Source organism: Erinaceus europaeus, chromosome 5, assembly GCF_950295315.1.
Source record: "Erinaceus europaeus chromosome 5, mEriEur2.1, whole genome shotgun sequence".
NCBI classification, from domain to species: domain Eukaryota; kingdom Metazoa; phylum Chordata; class Mammalia; order Eulipotyphla; family Erinaceidae; genus Erinaceus; species Erinaceus europaeus.
In genome coordinates, this window is record NC_080166.1 from 54,670,228 (window position 1) to 54,688,605 (window position 18,378).

The window sequence follows — 18,378 nt, forward strand, 5'->3', positions numbered from 1 at the left end:
TATTTTTGGCATTAGTTTATTCTGTAAAAAATGAAAGTTTTTACAGAGATCTGAATATATCACCAGTACTAAAAGAACTGATTATGACATGTCTAAAATACCATAAACCAACATAAATAATTGAAATGATAATTACAATAGTTGATAATAAGCTAAAGGTGTTTAGATGAAAACCAGCTAAAGTTAGAATTGCATCATGAAGTTGACATTGTAACAAAGCAAATACTTTTTACCATGGAATTGATATGCTATCAATGAGAAAATCCTCACTCTAACTAGGTTTCAGACTGTTTTGTAGTTTGGATTTAGAGATCGCTGTTATGAGTAACTCAGGAGCTGAGTACAAAACCCAGTTTCTAATTCACAGAGCTAGCTAACAATGGTGTAGTAGTTTGAGAAAAGCTCTTCTCCTTGCTTGATGTCCCTGAGTGCGACAAGAACGACACATCGAAGCAGGCTACAACAAACAAGATACACAAATTAGAAACATCAATAGATACAGACCCAAACTTTAATACAGCCAATTTTCAGAGTTATGCAACCAAAAGTCATATAGGTAAAACCAAAGTGGAAGTGGTCTGGGAGTTGGCACAGTTGGCTTGAGGCCCCATGTTTTATTCCAGCACTACTATTTGGAATGAAAGGGAGACCAAAGCACTGCTCAGTTCTGGCATGTGGTGATGGCTGGGGATTGAACCTTGGAGTCTCAGGCATGAAAGTCTTTTGCATGACCATTATGATATCTCCCTAGCTTGCTCATTAGTAAATATTTTAAAAATGAAATCTCATAGTTATAACTTTATCCAGACTTTTTATCATCTTAGTTTATGAATTTTAACTTCCATGAAGAAATAATTCTTAACCCTAATATATTTTATTAGTCTATTTTTTAAAAAAAATTATTGCCTTTTGTTGCCCTTGTTTTATTGTTGTAGTTATTATTGTTGTCATTGCTGGATAGGACAGAGAGAAATGGAGAGAGGAAGGGAAGACAGAGGTGTAGAGAAAGATAGACGCCTGCAGACCTGCTTCACTGCCTGTCAAGTGACTTTCCTGCAGGTGGGGAGCTCAAACTGAGATTCTTACGCCGGGCCTTGCACTTTGTGCCACCTGCGCTTAACCCGCTGTGCTACCACCCAACTCCCTTAGAGTAGTCTATTCTATGTCATTAAAAAAAAAAAGATTATTATTATTTTTATTTTACCAGAGCACTATTCAGCTCTGGCTTACAGTGGTGCTGGGGACTGAACCTAGGACCTTGGACACTCCAGCATGAAAGTTGTTTGCATAACCATTATGCCATCTCTCCAGCTCTATTGTGTGTCATTTTAAAAGATCGAAAATCAATAAATGGTGATTCAACTATCTCATGAATTTTTTAAAAAATAACTTTTGCAGTTCTAACACAATGGATAAGACACTGGACTCTCAAACAGGAGATCCCGAGTTTGAAGCCCAGCACCTTATGTGGCAGAGTAATGCTCTAGCTATACCCACCCACCCGCCCCTGTGCCCCCGATAAGTAGATAAAAATCCTTTATATTGGGAGTAGCGCAGTGGGTTAAGTTCAGGTGGTGCAAAGTGCAAGGACCCGGGTAAGGATCTCGGTTGGAGCTCCTGGCTCCCCACCTGCAGGAGGGTCACTTCACTGGCAGTGAAGCAGGTCTGCAAGCAGATCTCTGTCTTCCTCTCCTCTCTCCATTTCTCTCTCTGCCCTATCCAGCAATGACGACAACAATAATAACTACAACGATAAAATAAGGGCGACAAAAGGGAATAAACAAATAAATAAAATTTTTTTAAAAATCCTTTGTATTCTTGGACAAAAAGAGAAGGACAAAGACTGAATGATCTCACTTATAAGTTGGATCTAATATAAACAAAGTGAACCATGAACTGGTCATGGTGTACAGCATCAAAGCAAAGAGGGCTGAGGAGACAGCATAACAGTTATACAAAAGGATGTCCATGCCTGATAAATCAAAGGTCCCAGGTTCAATGCCCAGCACTACCATAAACCAGAGCTCTGATAAAAATAAAATAAGGGGCCAGGTGGTGGCACACCTGGGTAAGCACACACATTACAGTGCACAAGGACCCTGGTTCAAGCCCCTGGTCCCCACCTGCAAGGGGAAAGCTTCACAAGTGGTGAAGCAGGGCTGCAGGTGTTTCTCTGTCTCTCTTCTATTTCCTACTACCCTCCCAATTTCTCTCTGTGTCTAACAACTTATTACTATCCAATAATAAATATATTTTTAAAAAATAGGTGAAAACTTCCCTCATTATAAAATAATAAATCACAAAGCAAGAACTCTGGGAAAGAAACGGTGGAGGATGAAAGAGAACTTGGGGGCCTGGTGCATTGTGAAAGTATACTCACGTACAATGACACACTGTCAAGCATTATCCCCTCAATAAAAAGAAAAAAGTCTTAAAATAACCTGAACATTTTTCTTATTTTTTAATTTTTTTATATTTATTCCCTTTTATGGCCCTCTTCTTTATTTTATTGTTGTAGTTATTATTGTTGTTGTTATTGATGTCATCATTGTTGGATAGGACAGAGAGAAATGGAGAGAGGAGGGGAAGACAGAGGGGGAGAGAAATATAGACACCTGCAGACCTGCTTCACCACTTGTGAAGTGACTCCCCTGCAGGTGGGGAGCCGGGGGCTCGAACCAGGACTCTCGTTCGGGCCCTTGCACTTTGTGCCACGTGTGCTTAACCAGCTGCGCTGCCGCCTGACTCCCTGAACATTTTTATATAAATCTTTAGATATTTATTTCCATTATTAGAGAAAGAGAGAGGGAAGGAAGGAGAAGGAGCCACAGCATCATTCAGGCGCACGTGACGCTGGAGCTCAAGGTGTACGCCTCAAGCCTGAGAGTCTAACACTTTCCCCACCGTGTCACTTCCCCCAGCCACTCTCAGTGTCGTTTCTATGTTCAGTCCCCTTCTAAAAGCATTTAAAGATGATACCTATTATAGTTTAATGTTTCAAAAAATGTTTTTGTATTCTGTCACACTGGAAAGAGAACTTAAAATGAAAATGCTAAAATAATACTTTTTATGGCTATAAGACTCATTTAACTTTTCCTGAATTTGTTTAATAGTAATGACATTACAATATTGTGTCCTAGTGTATATGGCTTGAAAAAAAAAGCTTTACTTGCATACACAGACATGCACATATGCATAAATGTTCCAAGTTTTAATTACAGGGAACATTCTAAGTTTTAATTATCATTAATTCCCCACCTGCAGGGGGAAAGCTTCACAAATGGTGAAGCAGTGCTGTAGATGTCTCTCTCCCTCTCTAACTCCCCCTTCCTCCCAATTTCTGGCTGTCTCTATCAATAAATAAAGAAATATAATAAAAAAATTAAATATCATTCATCTTGAAAGAACTATTCAGTTGCACCTATATAAAATAAAAATTGTTGGCTAGGAAGACAGCATAATGGTTATGCAAAAGACTCATGTTTGAGGCTCCATGGCCCCAGGTTCAATCCCCAGCACTACCATATGCCAGAGATGAGTGGTGCTCTGGTCTGTCTTTGTATCTCTCATTAAAATAAATAGTTTAGGGGGTAGGTGGTGGCACAAATGGTGAGTGCACATGTTGCAGTGCATAAGGACCCAGGTTCGAGCCCCCAGTTCCCACCTCCAGGGGGAAAACTTTACAAGTGGTGAAGCAGGGCTGCAGGTGTCTTTCTGTCTCTCCCCCTCTACTTCTCCCTTCCTTCTCGATTTCTATTTCTTTCCAATAAATTAAAAATAAATAAAGTTTTATAAAAGGATGCATAAAACCTCAAAAAAGTAAAAGCTGTTAATTTACAACTCAATGAAATGACAGAGTATATCTTCATATACTGTTGTTATTAATAAAGAACTTTATGAGGGTCCAGGTGGTGGTGTACCTGGTTAAGAGCACACACTGTAGTGTGAAAGGATTTAGGTTCAAGCCCCTGGTCCCCACCTGCAGGGGGAAATCTTCAAAAATGGTGAAGCAGGGTTGCAGCTGTCTCTCTGTCTCTCTCAATCTCTATCTCCCCATTCCCTCAATTTCTCTTGGTTTCTATCCAATAATAAACAAATAAATATAAATAAATAAAAGATTCAAAAAGAAAAACAACAAAGGCACTTAAAAAAAAAAACCCTGGAGGGTACAGGTCCTAGACCATGAAGGCAGAGGAGGACCTAGAGAGGGCTGAATTATGTGGGAAACTGAGAAATGTCACACGTGTACAAACAAAACAACAAAACATGAGGCCCTGTGTTTGCTCTCCAGCATTGCATGTGCCAGGGTGATATTCAGATTTTTTCTCTCTCTCTCTTGCATAAATAAATAAATTTTTCAGGTTGGGAGTTTCAAAGCAGCTAGAACATCAGGCTTGCAAGTTTGAGGTCCCAGATTCAATCCCTAGCATTGCATGTGCCAGATTGGTGTTCCAGCTCCCTTTCTCTTTCAAATAAATAAATAAACCTTTAGAAAATAAGTAGAGGGAGCTAAAATTAATGAAAAACTTTGAATGTTAAATAAGCCCACATTAGCACATAACTGTTTATTTTATTTTTACCTGAACACTGCTCAGCTATGGCATATGGTGGTGCGGGGGATTGAACCTGGGACTTTGGAGCTTCAAGCATGAGAATCTCCTTCCTTAACCACTATGCTATCTACCCCCACCCACACATAAAATTTATGTCACAATTTTTCACTAAAAGAAAATACTCCAAGTTCTATACAGCTTTTGTCTATATAGCTTTTTCTTAGAAAACACACACATTTTTTTTTTTAAGTATACTATAAGACAAGACAGAGAAACTTCTTCCAAACAACTAACCTTTGTTTTTCATAACTGTAGGTGATGTTTGGAAGATATTGCTTCAGTTCAATAGGGAAAATTTCAGGGACGTCAAACTCCTGGTAACAAACATTAGCTGATCTGTCTAAGAACAAGCATGTGATTTTAAAAACAAAGCCATTTTTACAAGATCACTGAAAATAGTCCTGATCATACATGTCACCTTACATATACTTTTTTTTACTTCAGTATGCGATCAAATTAATAACTGCTAGGTTGGTTGTATGAATGAAGAGTAGGTCTCACTTAAAACCACTGATAAGTTCTTAGAAACTGCAAGTTTAGCTAAACAACCTATAACAAAACCGTCTTCTAGGGTTGGGGTAGATATCATAATGGATTTACAGGCTCTCAAGCCTGAGGCTCCAAAGTCTAAGATTCTATCCCCCCACACCACCACAAACCAGAACCGAGTAGTGCTCTGGTAAAATAAAAAAAAAATCTGATTAGAAAAATTATTGTAGGGAGCCGGGCGATAGTGCAGCAGGTGAAGCGCACATGGCTTGAAGCGCAAGGATGGGTGCAAGGATCCTGGTTAGAGCGGCCCCGGGCTCCCCACCTGCAGGGGAGTCGCTTCACAGGCGGTGAAGCAGGTCTGCAGGTATCTATCTGTCTTTCTCTCTCCCCTTTGTGTCTCCCCTCCTCTCTTGATTTCTCTATATCCTATCCAGCAACAACAGCAATGGCAACAATAAAAAAAAAAGAAAGAAAAAAAGAAAAATTACTGTACATCTACTTAACAGCATTCTAAGCAATTATAAAAGACTGAGAACACTTTCATAAGAAAAAAAAAAACATCTAGAATCACGCTATCACGATCCACTTTGGCCTATGGTTTTGTTTTCTTTTAATCAAGTTTCTATTAAAATAATTTTATTGCAGGGACTATAAACTTATTATTTTATGATTTTTGTTGTTGCCATTATTATTATCTTGAAGATCCAGAAACAGAGGCTCTGAAAGTTTAAAAGTTCATAGATTTTGGGGCTGCGCGGTGGTGCACCTGGTTGAGTACACATATTTCAGTGCACAAGGATGCAGGTTCAAGCTTGTGGTCCCCACCTGCAGGAAGAAATCTTCACAAGATGTGAAGCAGTGCTATAGACATCTCTTTCTCCCTTTCTATCGCCCCATTCTTTTGCTATTTTTCTGTGTCTATCCAAACTAAATAAATAATATATTTCAAGTTCATGTCTCCTAAACACCAAAGCCTAAGTTAAATGTAGCCAGATGACAAAATTTTTACTTATAGCCAAGTTATTTATTATTTTTTTAACCGGAGCACTACTCAGCTCTGGCTTATGGTAGTGCAAGCGATTGAACCTGGGACTTTGGAGTCTCAGGCAGGAGAGTCTTTTTGCATATGCTCAAGTTAAATTCTAAAGAAGGTAAAATTACTCACAAACTTATTAACAAAACAGGGTACCATTTTAGTCTCATTAGTCTTTCAGGCTATGCTGAGACACTGACAAAATAATCTAAGATATATATGTGTGTGTGTGTGTGTGTGTGTGTGTGTATGATGTTCTTTGTATTTATTTATTTATTACCATAAGGGTTATCACTGGGACTTGATATCTGCACAATAAATCAATCCATGGTTACCCGCAACCTTTTCTTTTTTTTTTTTTTTCTTTTGATAGAGACAGACAGCAATACAGAGACACAGCTGCAACACTGCTTCACCACTTGTGAAGCTTCTCCTTAGCAGATGGCAATGGGGACTTGAATCCAGGTCCCCACACATGTGTACTCTACCACTCCCCAGTCTCTTAACTATTGATATTTAAAAACAAACCAAAAGGGAGTCGGGCTGTAGCGCAGCGGGTTAAGCGCAGGTGGCGCAAAGCACAAGGACCGGCATAAGGATCCCTGTTCGAACCCCGGCTCCCCACCTGCAGGGGAGTCGATTCACAGGCGGTGAAGCAGGTCTGCAGGTGTCTATCTTTCTCTCCTCCTCTCTGTCTTCCCCTCCTCTCTCCATTTCTCTCTGTCCTATCCAACAACAACAACAACAATAATAACTACAACAATAAAACAACAAGGGCAACAAAAGGGAATAAATAAATAAAATAAATATTTAAAAAAAAAAACCAAAAAAAAAAAAAACACCTAAAATAATAACAATGATCAAAGGGGCAGTTGTTATCAACTGTCTGCATTTAATACAAAATTAGAAAAATGGTTAAAGCATTCCAATTAATGTACATCATTAGTTCTTAAACTCTATTATATCTCCCATCAAAAAGTTCGAGCTTACTTGTGAGCTTTATACAGGTGACGTGTTAAGCTCAGCTGTGTCTGGCACTATCATCTGACAATAAAATCACCACTGCTGTATTTTTAACTTGTCTGGCAGCTACATGATGCCAACTTACCATTTGAACAATTGTTGACATACTGTCCTATAGCCAGTGGGTTATTCATTTCTGATGTTAACCACGTACTATCACTCATTTTTAAAGGGCCAAGTTGATCCCTCCCATTGCAAGATCTGAAACAAGTGAAGGCATTATCAGCTAAATGACTGTTATTCTTTACCTTAAAAACTAATATATGTACAGTTAACTTTAAAACTGAATAAGCAGGGGCTCAGGCAGTGGCATACCTGGTTAAGCCCACAGGACCCGGGTTTGAGCCCTGCTCCCCACCTGCAGGGGGGATGCTTCACGAATGGTGAAGCAGGTCTGCAGATGTCTGTCTTTATCTCCCCCCCCCCAATTTCTTTCTGTCTTATCAAAACAAAATCGAAATGGAGGGGAGGGGCGGTTCTGGGAGCAGTGGATTCATAGTGCCAGCACCAAGCCCCAACAATAACCCTGGTGATACACAACAACAACCACCACCAACAACAACAACAAAAAACCCTGAACAAGTAAAATTTCTGTCAGGGGGCCAGGCAGTGGTGCACACTGTTAGTGCTAGGGTTCTGAGCCCCTGCTCCCACCTGTGGGGGGTAGGTGGGGGACACATGCTTCACAAGTGGTTAAACAGGTCTGCAGGTGGCTTTCTCCCCCTCTCTTATCTCTCCTTCCCCTCTCTGTCCTATCAAATAAAACAGAGAGAAGAAAAAAAAAAAAAAGGAAAAAATGATGTCTAGAATAGGTGGATTAGTAGTGTTGGCACCAAGCCCTAACGATAACCCTGGTGACGATAAGAAAAAAAGGAAAACTTCTGTTTGATCAACAGAGCAACTGGTGGTCCAGGAGTTGGTGCAGTGAATAAAGCACTGGAATCTTAAGCATGAATGAGGGTCCTGAGTTTGATCCCCAGCAGCACATGTACAAGAATGATGTCTGGTTCTTTTTCTCTCTCCTCCTATCTTTTTCATTAATAAATAAGTAGTCAAATATTTGAAAAAAATTCTCTTCTTTAAAAAAAAATAACAGGGCAACTGAATTGCTACACTGTAGCTTCCTAAAATAATTTTTAAGTTATTAAAATATTATGATATCATTATACATCATTTATAATTATACTAGTAATATAGTTAACTATATTCATTAAAATAGATTTTATTAAAGTACAAATGTCCTAGTCATTGTGGTAAGTGTGATTCTGTCTTCAGTAATTCAATTTGTATATGGGCACCATCTTACCTGTACACAATTCTTGATATTCCCTTGTCATTTCCATCAATAAGAACACCATCTAGACATCTAAAAATAAATGGATTTCCAATGGACTGGAAAAAGACTGGCTCATACTTCATATAGACTGTACCTATTATACAGTACAACAAAGACACAGTAACATGTAAAAAGCACGTGTCATGAACATGTTAGAACGCATGTTCTAACATAGAAGTGGAAGAGTTTGTTTTCCCTTTTTTTTTTTTTTTTGCCTCCAAGATTATTACTGGGGCTCAGTGCCAGCCCTATGAAACCACTGCTCCTGGAGGCTGTTTTTCCCATTTTGTTGCCCTTGTTGTGGTTGTTATTGTTATAGCTGTTGTTGTTGGATAGGATGGAGAGAAATGGAGAGAGGAGGGGAAGACAGAGCGGGGAAGAGAAAGATAGACACTTGCAGACCTGCTTCACCACTTGGGAAGCGACCCCCCCACCCTGCAGGTGAGAAGCTGGGGGCTTGAACCGGGATCTCTGAACCGGTCCTTGAGCTTTGCTCCATGTGCGCTTGACCTGCTGCACTACCGCCCAGTCCCCAATATTCCACTTTCATTCAGTGTAGACCATCAAAATCTTCCTGGCTATTTTCTACCTTTAAGGAGAGTCCAGTGAAGCTCACAACTAACTCATCTATGTAGCTGAATAAAACACTTTCGTTAACACAAGTGAAACATGACATTGCAAGTGGGCCAATGAAATAGCTCACTTGGACAGTGGGCTGCTTTATCATGGACATGACCCAGGTTCAAACCCCTGCCTCCCCCCACCTGCAGGGGGAAAGCTTTGCAAATGGTGAATCAGGGCTGCAGGTGTTTTGTTTCTGTCGCTTTATATCTCCCCCTTCCCACTTGGTTTCTGGCTGTCTCTAAGGAAAAAAGAGATCATGAAATTGTAGGGATCAGATGGTGATACACTTGGCTAAGCACATATGTTGGCATGTTAGGAGAACTGGGTTCAAGCCCCTCTCCCTGTCCCCACCTGCAGAATGCAAGCTTCACAAGTAGTGAAGCCGGTCTGCAGGTGTCTTTTTTCCTCTCTCCCTTTATCTCCTTCTCTCCTTCAATTTCTGTCTTATCAAATATAACAAAAAATAAAATTAAAATAAAGGAAAAAATGAAAAATAAAATCATGCCAAGAAAAGAAAGGACAACAAACTATTAATCCCAATAAATACTCCAGGATACTTTCTAACATATAAGGGCATAATTATCAAACAGTTAATTTCCACTTTAGTATTTTAAAAATCAGTGGAAATCCAAATTTCTAGTATAATCTCTTAGTCTAATAAGTACAAGGCTATGAATTTCATTGAATTTGTATTTATCAGTATGGATACGACTTTCAGTTAAGTGCTAATTATGCTTATTACCGGGATACATAGATACTACTGCTCCTTTCGGTGCTAATCCTTTCGTGATGAAGACACCTTTCCCAGCAGAAACTAATGAGCTAGCTGCTCGTGCAATACTGAAACCCAAGGTCTGATAAAGAATTTCTTCTGGATTAAAGATAGTTTGCTGCTGATGTCCGTATTCGAGCATTTTCAGCCCCGGATGCTGAATTGACAGCAGGTCTTGATATTTTGATTTTATGGATTCTGGAAGCACAGTCAAGATATCTGATTGTTTATTGAAGTCATTGATGAACAGCGCCTGGAAAACTTTCAGTAGTGTTCCTAGGACATCTTCATCTGAAATCACTTTGTCTTTAGATTCCTCTGGAACATATCGGAGGGTCCTAAAAATGCGAGAATTTTCCATTCAGTAACCATCAACTTAGACTAGCCTTGATGACTTTTGAATTAACTGGCCTCAGTGAAGGTTATTCTCATGCAGTAGAAGGGCAAAAAACTAAGACGTCTGGAAAAAAAAAAAAGCTGCTGGGAGAGGAGGAGTTAGTTGTAATTACCTTTGTCCTAACAATAGCCACATAAATAGTAATTATGAAAAACCTATTAGCAATAAATAGTTAGCAATAAATAGTAATTATGAAAACCTATTCTGTGCCAAATGCTTTTGAGTCCTTACATTTATGATCTCATTTTTGCAAACAAAGGAAATGTGTGTGGAGATGTTAAGGAACTTGACTGACTCCCTCAAACTAGTATTGGGAGAACCAAAAGCAGAAGAGCCAGAGAGAAAATAATCTCTCCAGAATCCACAGCATGTGCACATTAGCATACGCGCAGTCGCCTATTGCATTGTCTGTTAGTGCCGTTCCAAGTAAATTTATTTTTATTTCTTTATTGGATAGAGACAGCCAGAAATCAAGTGGGAAGGGGGAGGGAGAGAGGGAGAGAGACAGAGAGACACCCGCAGCAGCTCTGCTTCACCACTCGCAAAGCTCTCCCCCTGCAGGTGGGGATGGGGGGTTCGAACCTGGGTCCTTGAGCATTGTGACAAGTGTGTTCAACCTGGTGTGCTACCACTTGGCCCCAGTTTCAATTAAATTTAAAATATACTCTTGACACCTTCTCTTCCCTGAGTACTGACTTTTTCAGTGACTCCAACATTTTCCTTTTTTTCTTTTTTTAAGTCTTTATTGGATAGAGACAGCCAGAAATCAAGAGGGAAGGGGGTGATAGAGAGAAAGAGAGACAGACAGATACCTGAAGCACTGCTTCAGCACTCGTGAAGCTTTCCCTCTGCAGGTGGGAATCAGGGGCTCGAACCTGGGTCCTTGCGCATTGTAACTGTGCACCACCACCCGGGCCTCCCTTTTTTTTCTTACGAGAGCACTGCTCAGCTTTGGTTTATGGTGGTGTGGGGAATTGAACCTGGGACTTTGGAGCCTCAGGCATGACAGTCTGTTTGTACAACCACTATGCTATCTACCCTCCGCCCAATTATTTCTATAATGGTACTGTTATTACTTCTGAACAAATTCCTACCTCAAGCCTTGATAATAATGATGCATCTGAATCCATGCTCCTGTACTGTGAAACTTGGGGAAAGCTCCTTGTGTTATTATTGTCTAATTTAATTTATTATTTTTTTTTTACCAGAGCACTGCTTAGCTTTTGTTTATGGTGGTGCAGGGGATTGAACCTGGGACTTTGGAGCCTCAGGCATGAGAGTCTCTGCATAACCATTATGCTGTCTACTCCTGTCTTATAGCTTTATTTGTTGCTTATTAATACAAGGTGGGGCAGGAGTAGACAGCATAATGGTTATGCAAAGAGTCTCTCATGCCTGAAGCTTGGAAGTCCCAGATTCAATCCCCCACACTGCTGGGAAATTGTGCAGATGCAGTCACATCTACCATGTTGTCCCCTCAGGCTACTGCTAGTTCCCATGAGAGTTGGGACATTCTCCAACCGCCTGTTCTGCTATGTTGTGCCCTCAGGGCATTGTCTATCCCCCCCCCCCCAATAGTTGCAGTGCTTTGGTCACTCCTCCTCCTTCCCATTCTTAGGAGAGTTATTATCCTACCCTGGAGTGCTATGGTTACTCCTCCCCCTTCCCATTCTCGCAAGAGCTACTCCCATAAAACCCCTTCTTCTTCCGCACCTCTCTCTATGGCCAGCTTCTTCACTTTGGTGTTTAGACGCAGGGAAGGTTGCTGCGTGAGGCGGCCATTTTTGCTACCTCCATGTGGCCCAACCTGCTTCTCTCTCACCCAACTCTGAGGTGCCAGCGCAAATAAAGGGTTGAGTTCCCTTTCTGCTCCAAACCTCCTTTTTCTGCGTCCCGCCACCGCAAACGACACCACACCACCATAAACCAGAGCTGAGCAGAGCTCTGATTAAAAATAAACAAATAAATAAATAGAATAAAAATAATAAATAAAACATTAAAAACACACACAAGGTGAAGAGAGAAGCAGAGCATCACTGGCACGTGTGACACTGGGGACTGAACTCAAGACCTCACATGCTTCATTTCCGGTGCCCCACCTCCCCAGTGCATCTCCTTAGTCCTTAAATGGACATTCACAGAGGTAGTCTGTCTACTTAGTAAGCACTGTTGACTTCTTTCTTTGCTATAACCAGCATGTCACTAATACCAGCAGTGACTAATTCCACAGTCACTCTACTCCATTCTAAGCACTGACTCCACATTATAGGGCCTTACACTCCAATGAACCTTTACTGGGTTTTTGCTCATTTTTAGTCAGCTACTTCAGGGGCCAAGCTACTTCAGGGGCCAAGCGGTGGTGTACCTGGTTAAGTGCTCACATTACACAGTGCAAGCACAGGGTTCAAGCCCCTGATTCCCACCTGCAGGGAGAAAGCTTCAAGAATGGTGAAGTAGGGCTGCAGGTGTCTGTCTCTTTTCCTCTCAGTCTCTACCTCCCTTCTCAATTTCTCTGCTCTATAGAATAAATAAGTAAACAATTAAAAAAAAAAAGCGGGAGTCAGGCGGTAGCACAGCGAGTTAAGTACAGGTGGCGCTAAGAGCAAGGGCTGGCATAAGAATCCCGGTTCGAGCCCCCGGCTTCCCACCTGCAGCGGAGTCACTTCACAGGTAGTGAAGCAGGTCTGCAGGTGTCTATCTTTCTCTCTCCCCTCTATGTCTTCTCCTCCTCTCTCCATTTCTCTCTGTCCTATACAACAAAGACAAAAATAACTACGACAACAATAATAATAATAAAGGGCAACAAAAAAAGGAATAAAAATAAAAATAAAAGCTTCTCACAGTGTAGCTCACTTGGTTCTTAACATTTAAATTACAGACCTGTGAAAATAAACCTGTTTGCCTCCCCAGAGTCGAGGTTTGTCTGTTTTTCCAGAGCACAGCTCAGCTCTGGCAACAGTGCTGGGGGTTGAATTTGGAATCTTTGGTGCCCCAGTTACAAGAGGCTTTGCATAACCACATTTGTTTGTTTGTTTGTTTTTACCAGAGTCCTGTTGAACTCTGGCATATGGTGGTGCAGGGGACTAAAACTGGAACTTTGGAGCCTCAGAAATGAGTCTTTCTGCATAAACATTATGCTATCTACCCCCGCCCAACCACATGCTATCTTTGAAGCTCTCCCTAAGAATTTATTGTTATTATTAACTTATTTATTTAATAATGTAACCAGAGCACTTCTCAACTCTGTTTTATGGTGGTACTGGGGATTGAACCTGGGACTATGAGGCCTCTGGAATGAAAGTCTTTTTCGGCTCTTTCGAGTATTTCTGCTATTTTTCTAATCTCTCTCAAGAGGAGCAAGGATGTTAAAAAAGCAGGGGGGGTTGATGAGGCGCTACCATTTCTTCCTCTTTGGGTCTCTGGTCTTCTGACAGCGCTATGTTGGGACAGAGCACCTGGAGGGCCACATCCTCTGTGGTCCACAGGCACCTCCTATGAGGGCCCCAGGGAAGAATTGGCCGTTTTTAGTGGAAAGCAGCATTTTCTACTTACGATGACTGTTTACTTTAGATCTGGATTTGCTGCACCTTTATTCATAGTGAAACACCAGCTCATTAAGAAACAAAGGCTTTTTAGCTCATCTGCGAAACAGATACGAAGAGGAAAATTTCAAGAAATCTTGTCAAAAAAACCTGAACTCCGCGTATTACATGGATTTATAAATAATGGTATGAATCTTTTAATGCCTCTGAAATATCAAATGTGATAACCGAGGATGTGCTTTTTGAGTTATATATTAATATTGCTTAATTAACTGACTTAGCTTGTTTCTTGAGCTTAAATTCTGAAATTCAGTTTTTGACTTCTAAGTCAGGACATTATTGGTAATGATATTAAAGGAAAATAGTTTTTTTTCTATAGTCTATTTCTGTTGCTGTTTGTGTGTATATAACACACACACACACACACACACTCACACACACACACACTCACACACTCACACACACACTCACACATCCACTCACTCTGCGCGGGGTACTATGGGAATGGCTCCTTTCGTCCCACCCCGTTCTGACCCCGCCCCTCCACAAGGCCCCGCCCACCAAAGGTCCCGCCCCCCCGGGCCAGCCAGTACCCAGCGCTGCCGCGGCCGCCTGGCCCGGGAGGCCAAAGGGTTGTCGGCGCCCGGCTGCCGGGCTTCTCACCGCGGGTTGTGGCTGAGGTTCAGCGCGATCCAGGGCACAAAGCGGTACTTGTAACGTCGCCACCGTCCCCACAGGTCCCGCCACAGGCAGCCCGGCATGGCCGTCCAGCTCCGCGGTGACGACGCGGCCGGCGGAGGCGGGAGCGCGGCTCGGTCCCGCCCCACGGGGAGGAGCGCCCGGCCCGCCGCCTGCAGCCACCTCGGCCCCGCGGAGACGAGGCTTGTCCCGGTGCGGGGCGGCTGGCGCCTCCGCTTTGCTGCGTCCCGACCCGCGGCGCTCACCGGGCAGTGTGCCGGCCACCGACCGGCTGAGCGCACACGGCGCCGTGCTCCAGGACCAGGGTTCGATTCCCCGGACCCCACCCGCAGGGACCTGTGCCACCCCCCCAGGCCTGCCACTTGATATTTTTCAGAGCAGCTGTTCTAGGTTCATTTCCAAGAATATATATATTTTTCCAAAAAGAAAAAATTGCTTTTCACTTATCTGAGCAATCCATGATTATATATATATATATATATATATACCGGAGCACTGCTCAGCTCTGGTTTATGGTGGTGCGGGGGATTGAACCTGGGACTTTGGAGCCTCAAGCACGAGAGTGTCTTCTCATAACCATTATGTGGTCTACCCTCCGCCCGATAATTACATTTTGCTTGCAACAGAAGCACAGTGTAAATAAGATGAAAGTTTTGCGAGTGGTGAAGCAGGGCTGCAGGTGTCTCTCTTCCTCTCTACCTCCCTCTCCCCTCTGGATTGTTAACCGTCTCTAGCCAATAAATAAATAAATAAAGAATAATAAAAAAGTTGGACTGTGTGGGCTCCACCTCCAGGGTCTGCAGAGGTCTGGTCTCCCTATTCTGGCGTCCCGCCCGAGGTGTCGATGGCAGAGGTCGAAATGGATGGAAATTCAGACAGATAGTTGTTAGTGGAGTCAGGAATAACCTGTTCTGTTTGAAATTGAAACCAAGAGTAAGACCCGGCAGGCGAAGCCGCTCACGAGGATATGCATGAATCCGCAGCACTGAGGGAAGCTTGTGGTCTCTCAGGCTCTCTGCCTGTAAACAAATAAATATTTGCTAGTATCTATTTTTTGCAAAGACTTATTTATTTACTAATGAGAGGAAGAGAACTAGAGCATCACTCTGGCACAGGCAAAGTCAGAGATTGAACTCAGGATCTCATGCTTGAGAGTTCAAGGTTTTATCCACTGCACCAACTAACAGGAACCCCCTCCACCCCATGTCTCTCTTTTCTCTAATTTCAAATAGGAGCTTGGCAAACTCAACAGGTTTTGCCATCAGGTACCCTGCTTGATAACATGGTATAAATTTAGATTCACCTAATTTGGTAAATAGAATCTGTTTTGTTCCAGGATGTTAATAAATGACATTCAGAGATACTGACTAGAATTCAAGTGTACAAGAAGCCAAAGAGAAGTACGTTCTATACTTATAGTAATATGCCTATATTTATTTATTATTTATTTATTCCCTTTTGTTGCCCCTGTTGTTTTATTGTTGTAGCTATTAATGTTGTCGTTGTTGGACAGGACAGAGAAATGGAGAGAGGAGGGGAAGATAGAGAAGGGGAGAGAAGGATTGACACCTGCAGACCTGCTTCACGGCCTGTGAAGCGACTCCCCTGCAGGTGGGGAGCCAGGGCTCAAACTGGCATCCTTACCCCGGTCCTTGTGCTTTGCACCATCTGCGCTTAACCCACTGCGCTACCTATCGCCTGATTCCCCTATCTTTCTTTATTTTTTAAAGGTAGGTTTATTTATAACAAAGGACCAACTCTGATGTATGTAATGTCAGGGATCCAACCTGGGACCTCATGCTTGAGACAGAGACATTGAGGGGGAGACAGAGAGAGACACCTGCAGTACTGTTTCACCATTAGTGAAGCTTCCCTTCCCCGGGCGGGTGGGGACTGGTGGCTTGAACCCAGGTCCCTGTACATGGTGGCATGTGGATTTTACTCTAATGGGTTGTACTACTGCCCAACCCCTAGAAGTATGTTTTTAAATTTCTGAATTTGGGATTTCTCTAGAGGTTGCATTAGAATCACTTTGTTAGTGTGTTCATCTTTGGGGCTTTACTGCTCCAGGTTCACTTTTCAGATAGAGATAGGGGTGAGGGGTGGGGGGGGGCACAGAGAGTGGGAAGGAGCCACAGTACTGTCATTTTCTTCAATGCCTGGTTCAAACCTGGGTCCCACAAGTGGTGAAGCAGTGCACTGTCCAAGTGACTTATTTTGCCAGCTCTATAAGTTTGAAGTTTGTTTCTGTTGTGGTTGGAGCATGTATGATTTCTGTTCTTTTTACTCGCTTGTTTTATACTGCAGCTTCTGTCTCAACTTGGGAAACGTAATGCTCAGTAGAAAGGAATATGTATCAGGCCCGAAGGTGGCTCAGTAAGGCTCACTTACGTCTTCCCTATGTGACAGTACTTGTGAGAGAGTAGCAAGGAAAGAAGCAAAGAGGAAAAGGAAGGTTTAACCTTTAACTGTGGGTTTAGTGTTCTGTAAGTATTAATTAGGCCATGGGGTTGATAGTGTCTTAGATAGTCTGTCTCTAATAATATCCCTAAGACTTTAAATTAGGTAAGTGAGAAACAACAGGCTGTCAGATAAATAATAATAAGAGGTTGACGGGAGTGGAGTATGTCATCCAAAATACCCTCTTCCTTTTGGCTCTTCACCCTGACCTCCTGCTGTATTCTCCAGCCTCTCCAGACACCTGACTCGAGTCACTGTATCTTTCCATTTCAAACCCTAAATTGAGGTTATAAATCATGATTATAAAAATGCCTCGTGGCTGGATGTATGATTGACCTGCCAACACCCATATCCAGCAGAGAAGCAATTACAGAAGATGGAACTCCCACCTGCACCCCAAAAAGAATTTTGGTCCAGGACGGGGGGCGGGGGGGCTAGATAGCATAGTGGTTATGTGCCAGGAACCATTTCTCTGCTTGATAGATGACAAGCTTTGAAACAATGGAAGACCTCGAGACAGGTTTTATTTCTCCTCTGGGCAGGCCATTTCCCTCAGGTAAACCATTTATCAGTAATCAATTGAGACAACACACAGTTGTGGTAATAAACATGATTTCGGCCATTGTTTGTCGCAAGGAACATTCCACTTTGAAGTTTGCTCCCCCTCCTCCTCCTCCAGCATCTCTGCCTCCCCCTTCCCCCTATACTCCCCCTTTCCCAAAGCCTTATAATGCCTGTGAACACAATAAAATTTTGCAGCTTGATCAGAAACTTGTCTTGCTGTCGTTCTTTCGTGTCTCTTGTCCCTGTCATTCCAGGTCTTTAGGTTCCTAGCCCCTGTTAACCGCCCCGCTGGTCGGGGCAGTTATGCAAAAAGACTCTTATGCCTGAGTCTCCAAAGTCCCAAGTTCAATCCCCCCCGCACCACCATAATAAGCCAGAGCTGATCAGTGCTCTGGTAGAAAAAAAAAAAAGAATTTTGGTCCTTAGTCCCAATAGGGAAGAAATGATAGGCGGAGGGTGATGGGGGGATGATAACCAGAGGGCTCTGAACTCCAACTCCATCAGATGTGGAGAGGGAAGAGATAAAAAGGAAGGACATCTGGAACCTGGTGGCTGAAAAGAGAGTTAACATACAAAGCCAAACAAATTGTTGAACAATCATGAACCAAAAGGCTGGAATAGTGCAGATGAAGAGTTGGGGGGGTCCTGCATTTTGTAGACAGCTAGGAAGCATATTTTAGTTATATTTCAAAGGGCCTGTGGCCATAATAGTTTTTTTTTTCTCCCCCTGAGCCTGAAATCTAGCATGATGCTGACCAGACTTCCCTGGACAGACAACCTCACCAATATGTCCTGGAGCTCCAATTCCCCAGAGCTCTGCCCC

The 18,378-nt window shown here is 42.4% G+C and overlaps 1 protein-coding gene across 2 annotated transcripts; it reads right to left on the reverse strand.

Annotated features, from left to right (window-relative positions):
• Window positions 1–15,004, reverse strand: SETD9 (SET domain containing 9). 2 transcript variants are annotated; one of them, XM_007538440.3, is made up of 6 exons: window positions 14,496–15,004; window positions 9,864–10,231; window positions 8,468–8,591; window positions 7,247–7,362; window positions 4,848–4,953; window positions 1–457 (listed from the first exon to the last, which is right to left on the reverse strand). In XM_007538440.3, the coding sequence occupies exons 1-6, from the start codon at window positions 14,591–14,593 to the stop codon at window positions 370–372; spliced, it is 900 nt and encodes a 299-aa protein (XP_007538502.1). In that variant the 5' UTR covers window positions 14,594–15,004; the 3' UTR covers window positions 1–369. The 2 variants fall into 2 exon arrangements, with proteins under 2 accessions (XP_007538502.1, XP_060047312.1); XM_060191329.1 differs by lacking the exon at window positions 4,848–4,953.
• Window positions 15,005–18,378: the final 3,374 nt, after the last annotated feature.

Bases quoted from the DNA above. Each gene is read 5' to 3' on its own strand.
- SETD9 (XM_007538440.3), bottom strand. From the start codon at position 14,593: ATGCCGGGCTGCCTGTGGCGGGACCTGTGGGGACGGTGGCGACGTTAC. The intron at 10,232-14,495 runs GTGAGAAGCCCG...TCGCATTTTTAG, and splicing joins AACCTCAGCCACAACCCGCG to GACCCTCCGATATGTTCCAG. The intron at 7,363-8,467 runs GTAAGATGGTGC...CACTTGTTTCAG, and splicing joins ATATCAAGAATTGTGTACAG to ATCTTGCAATGGGAGGGATC.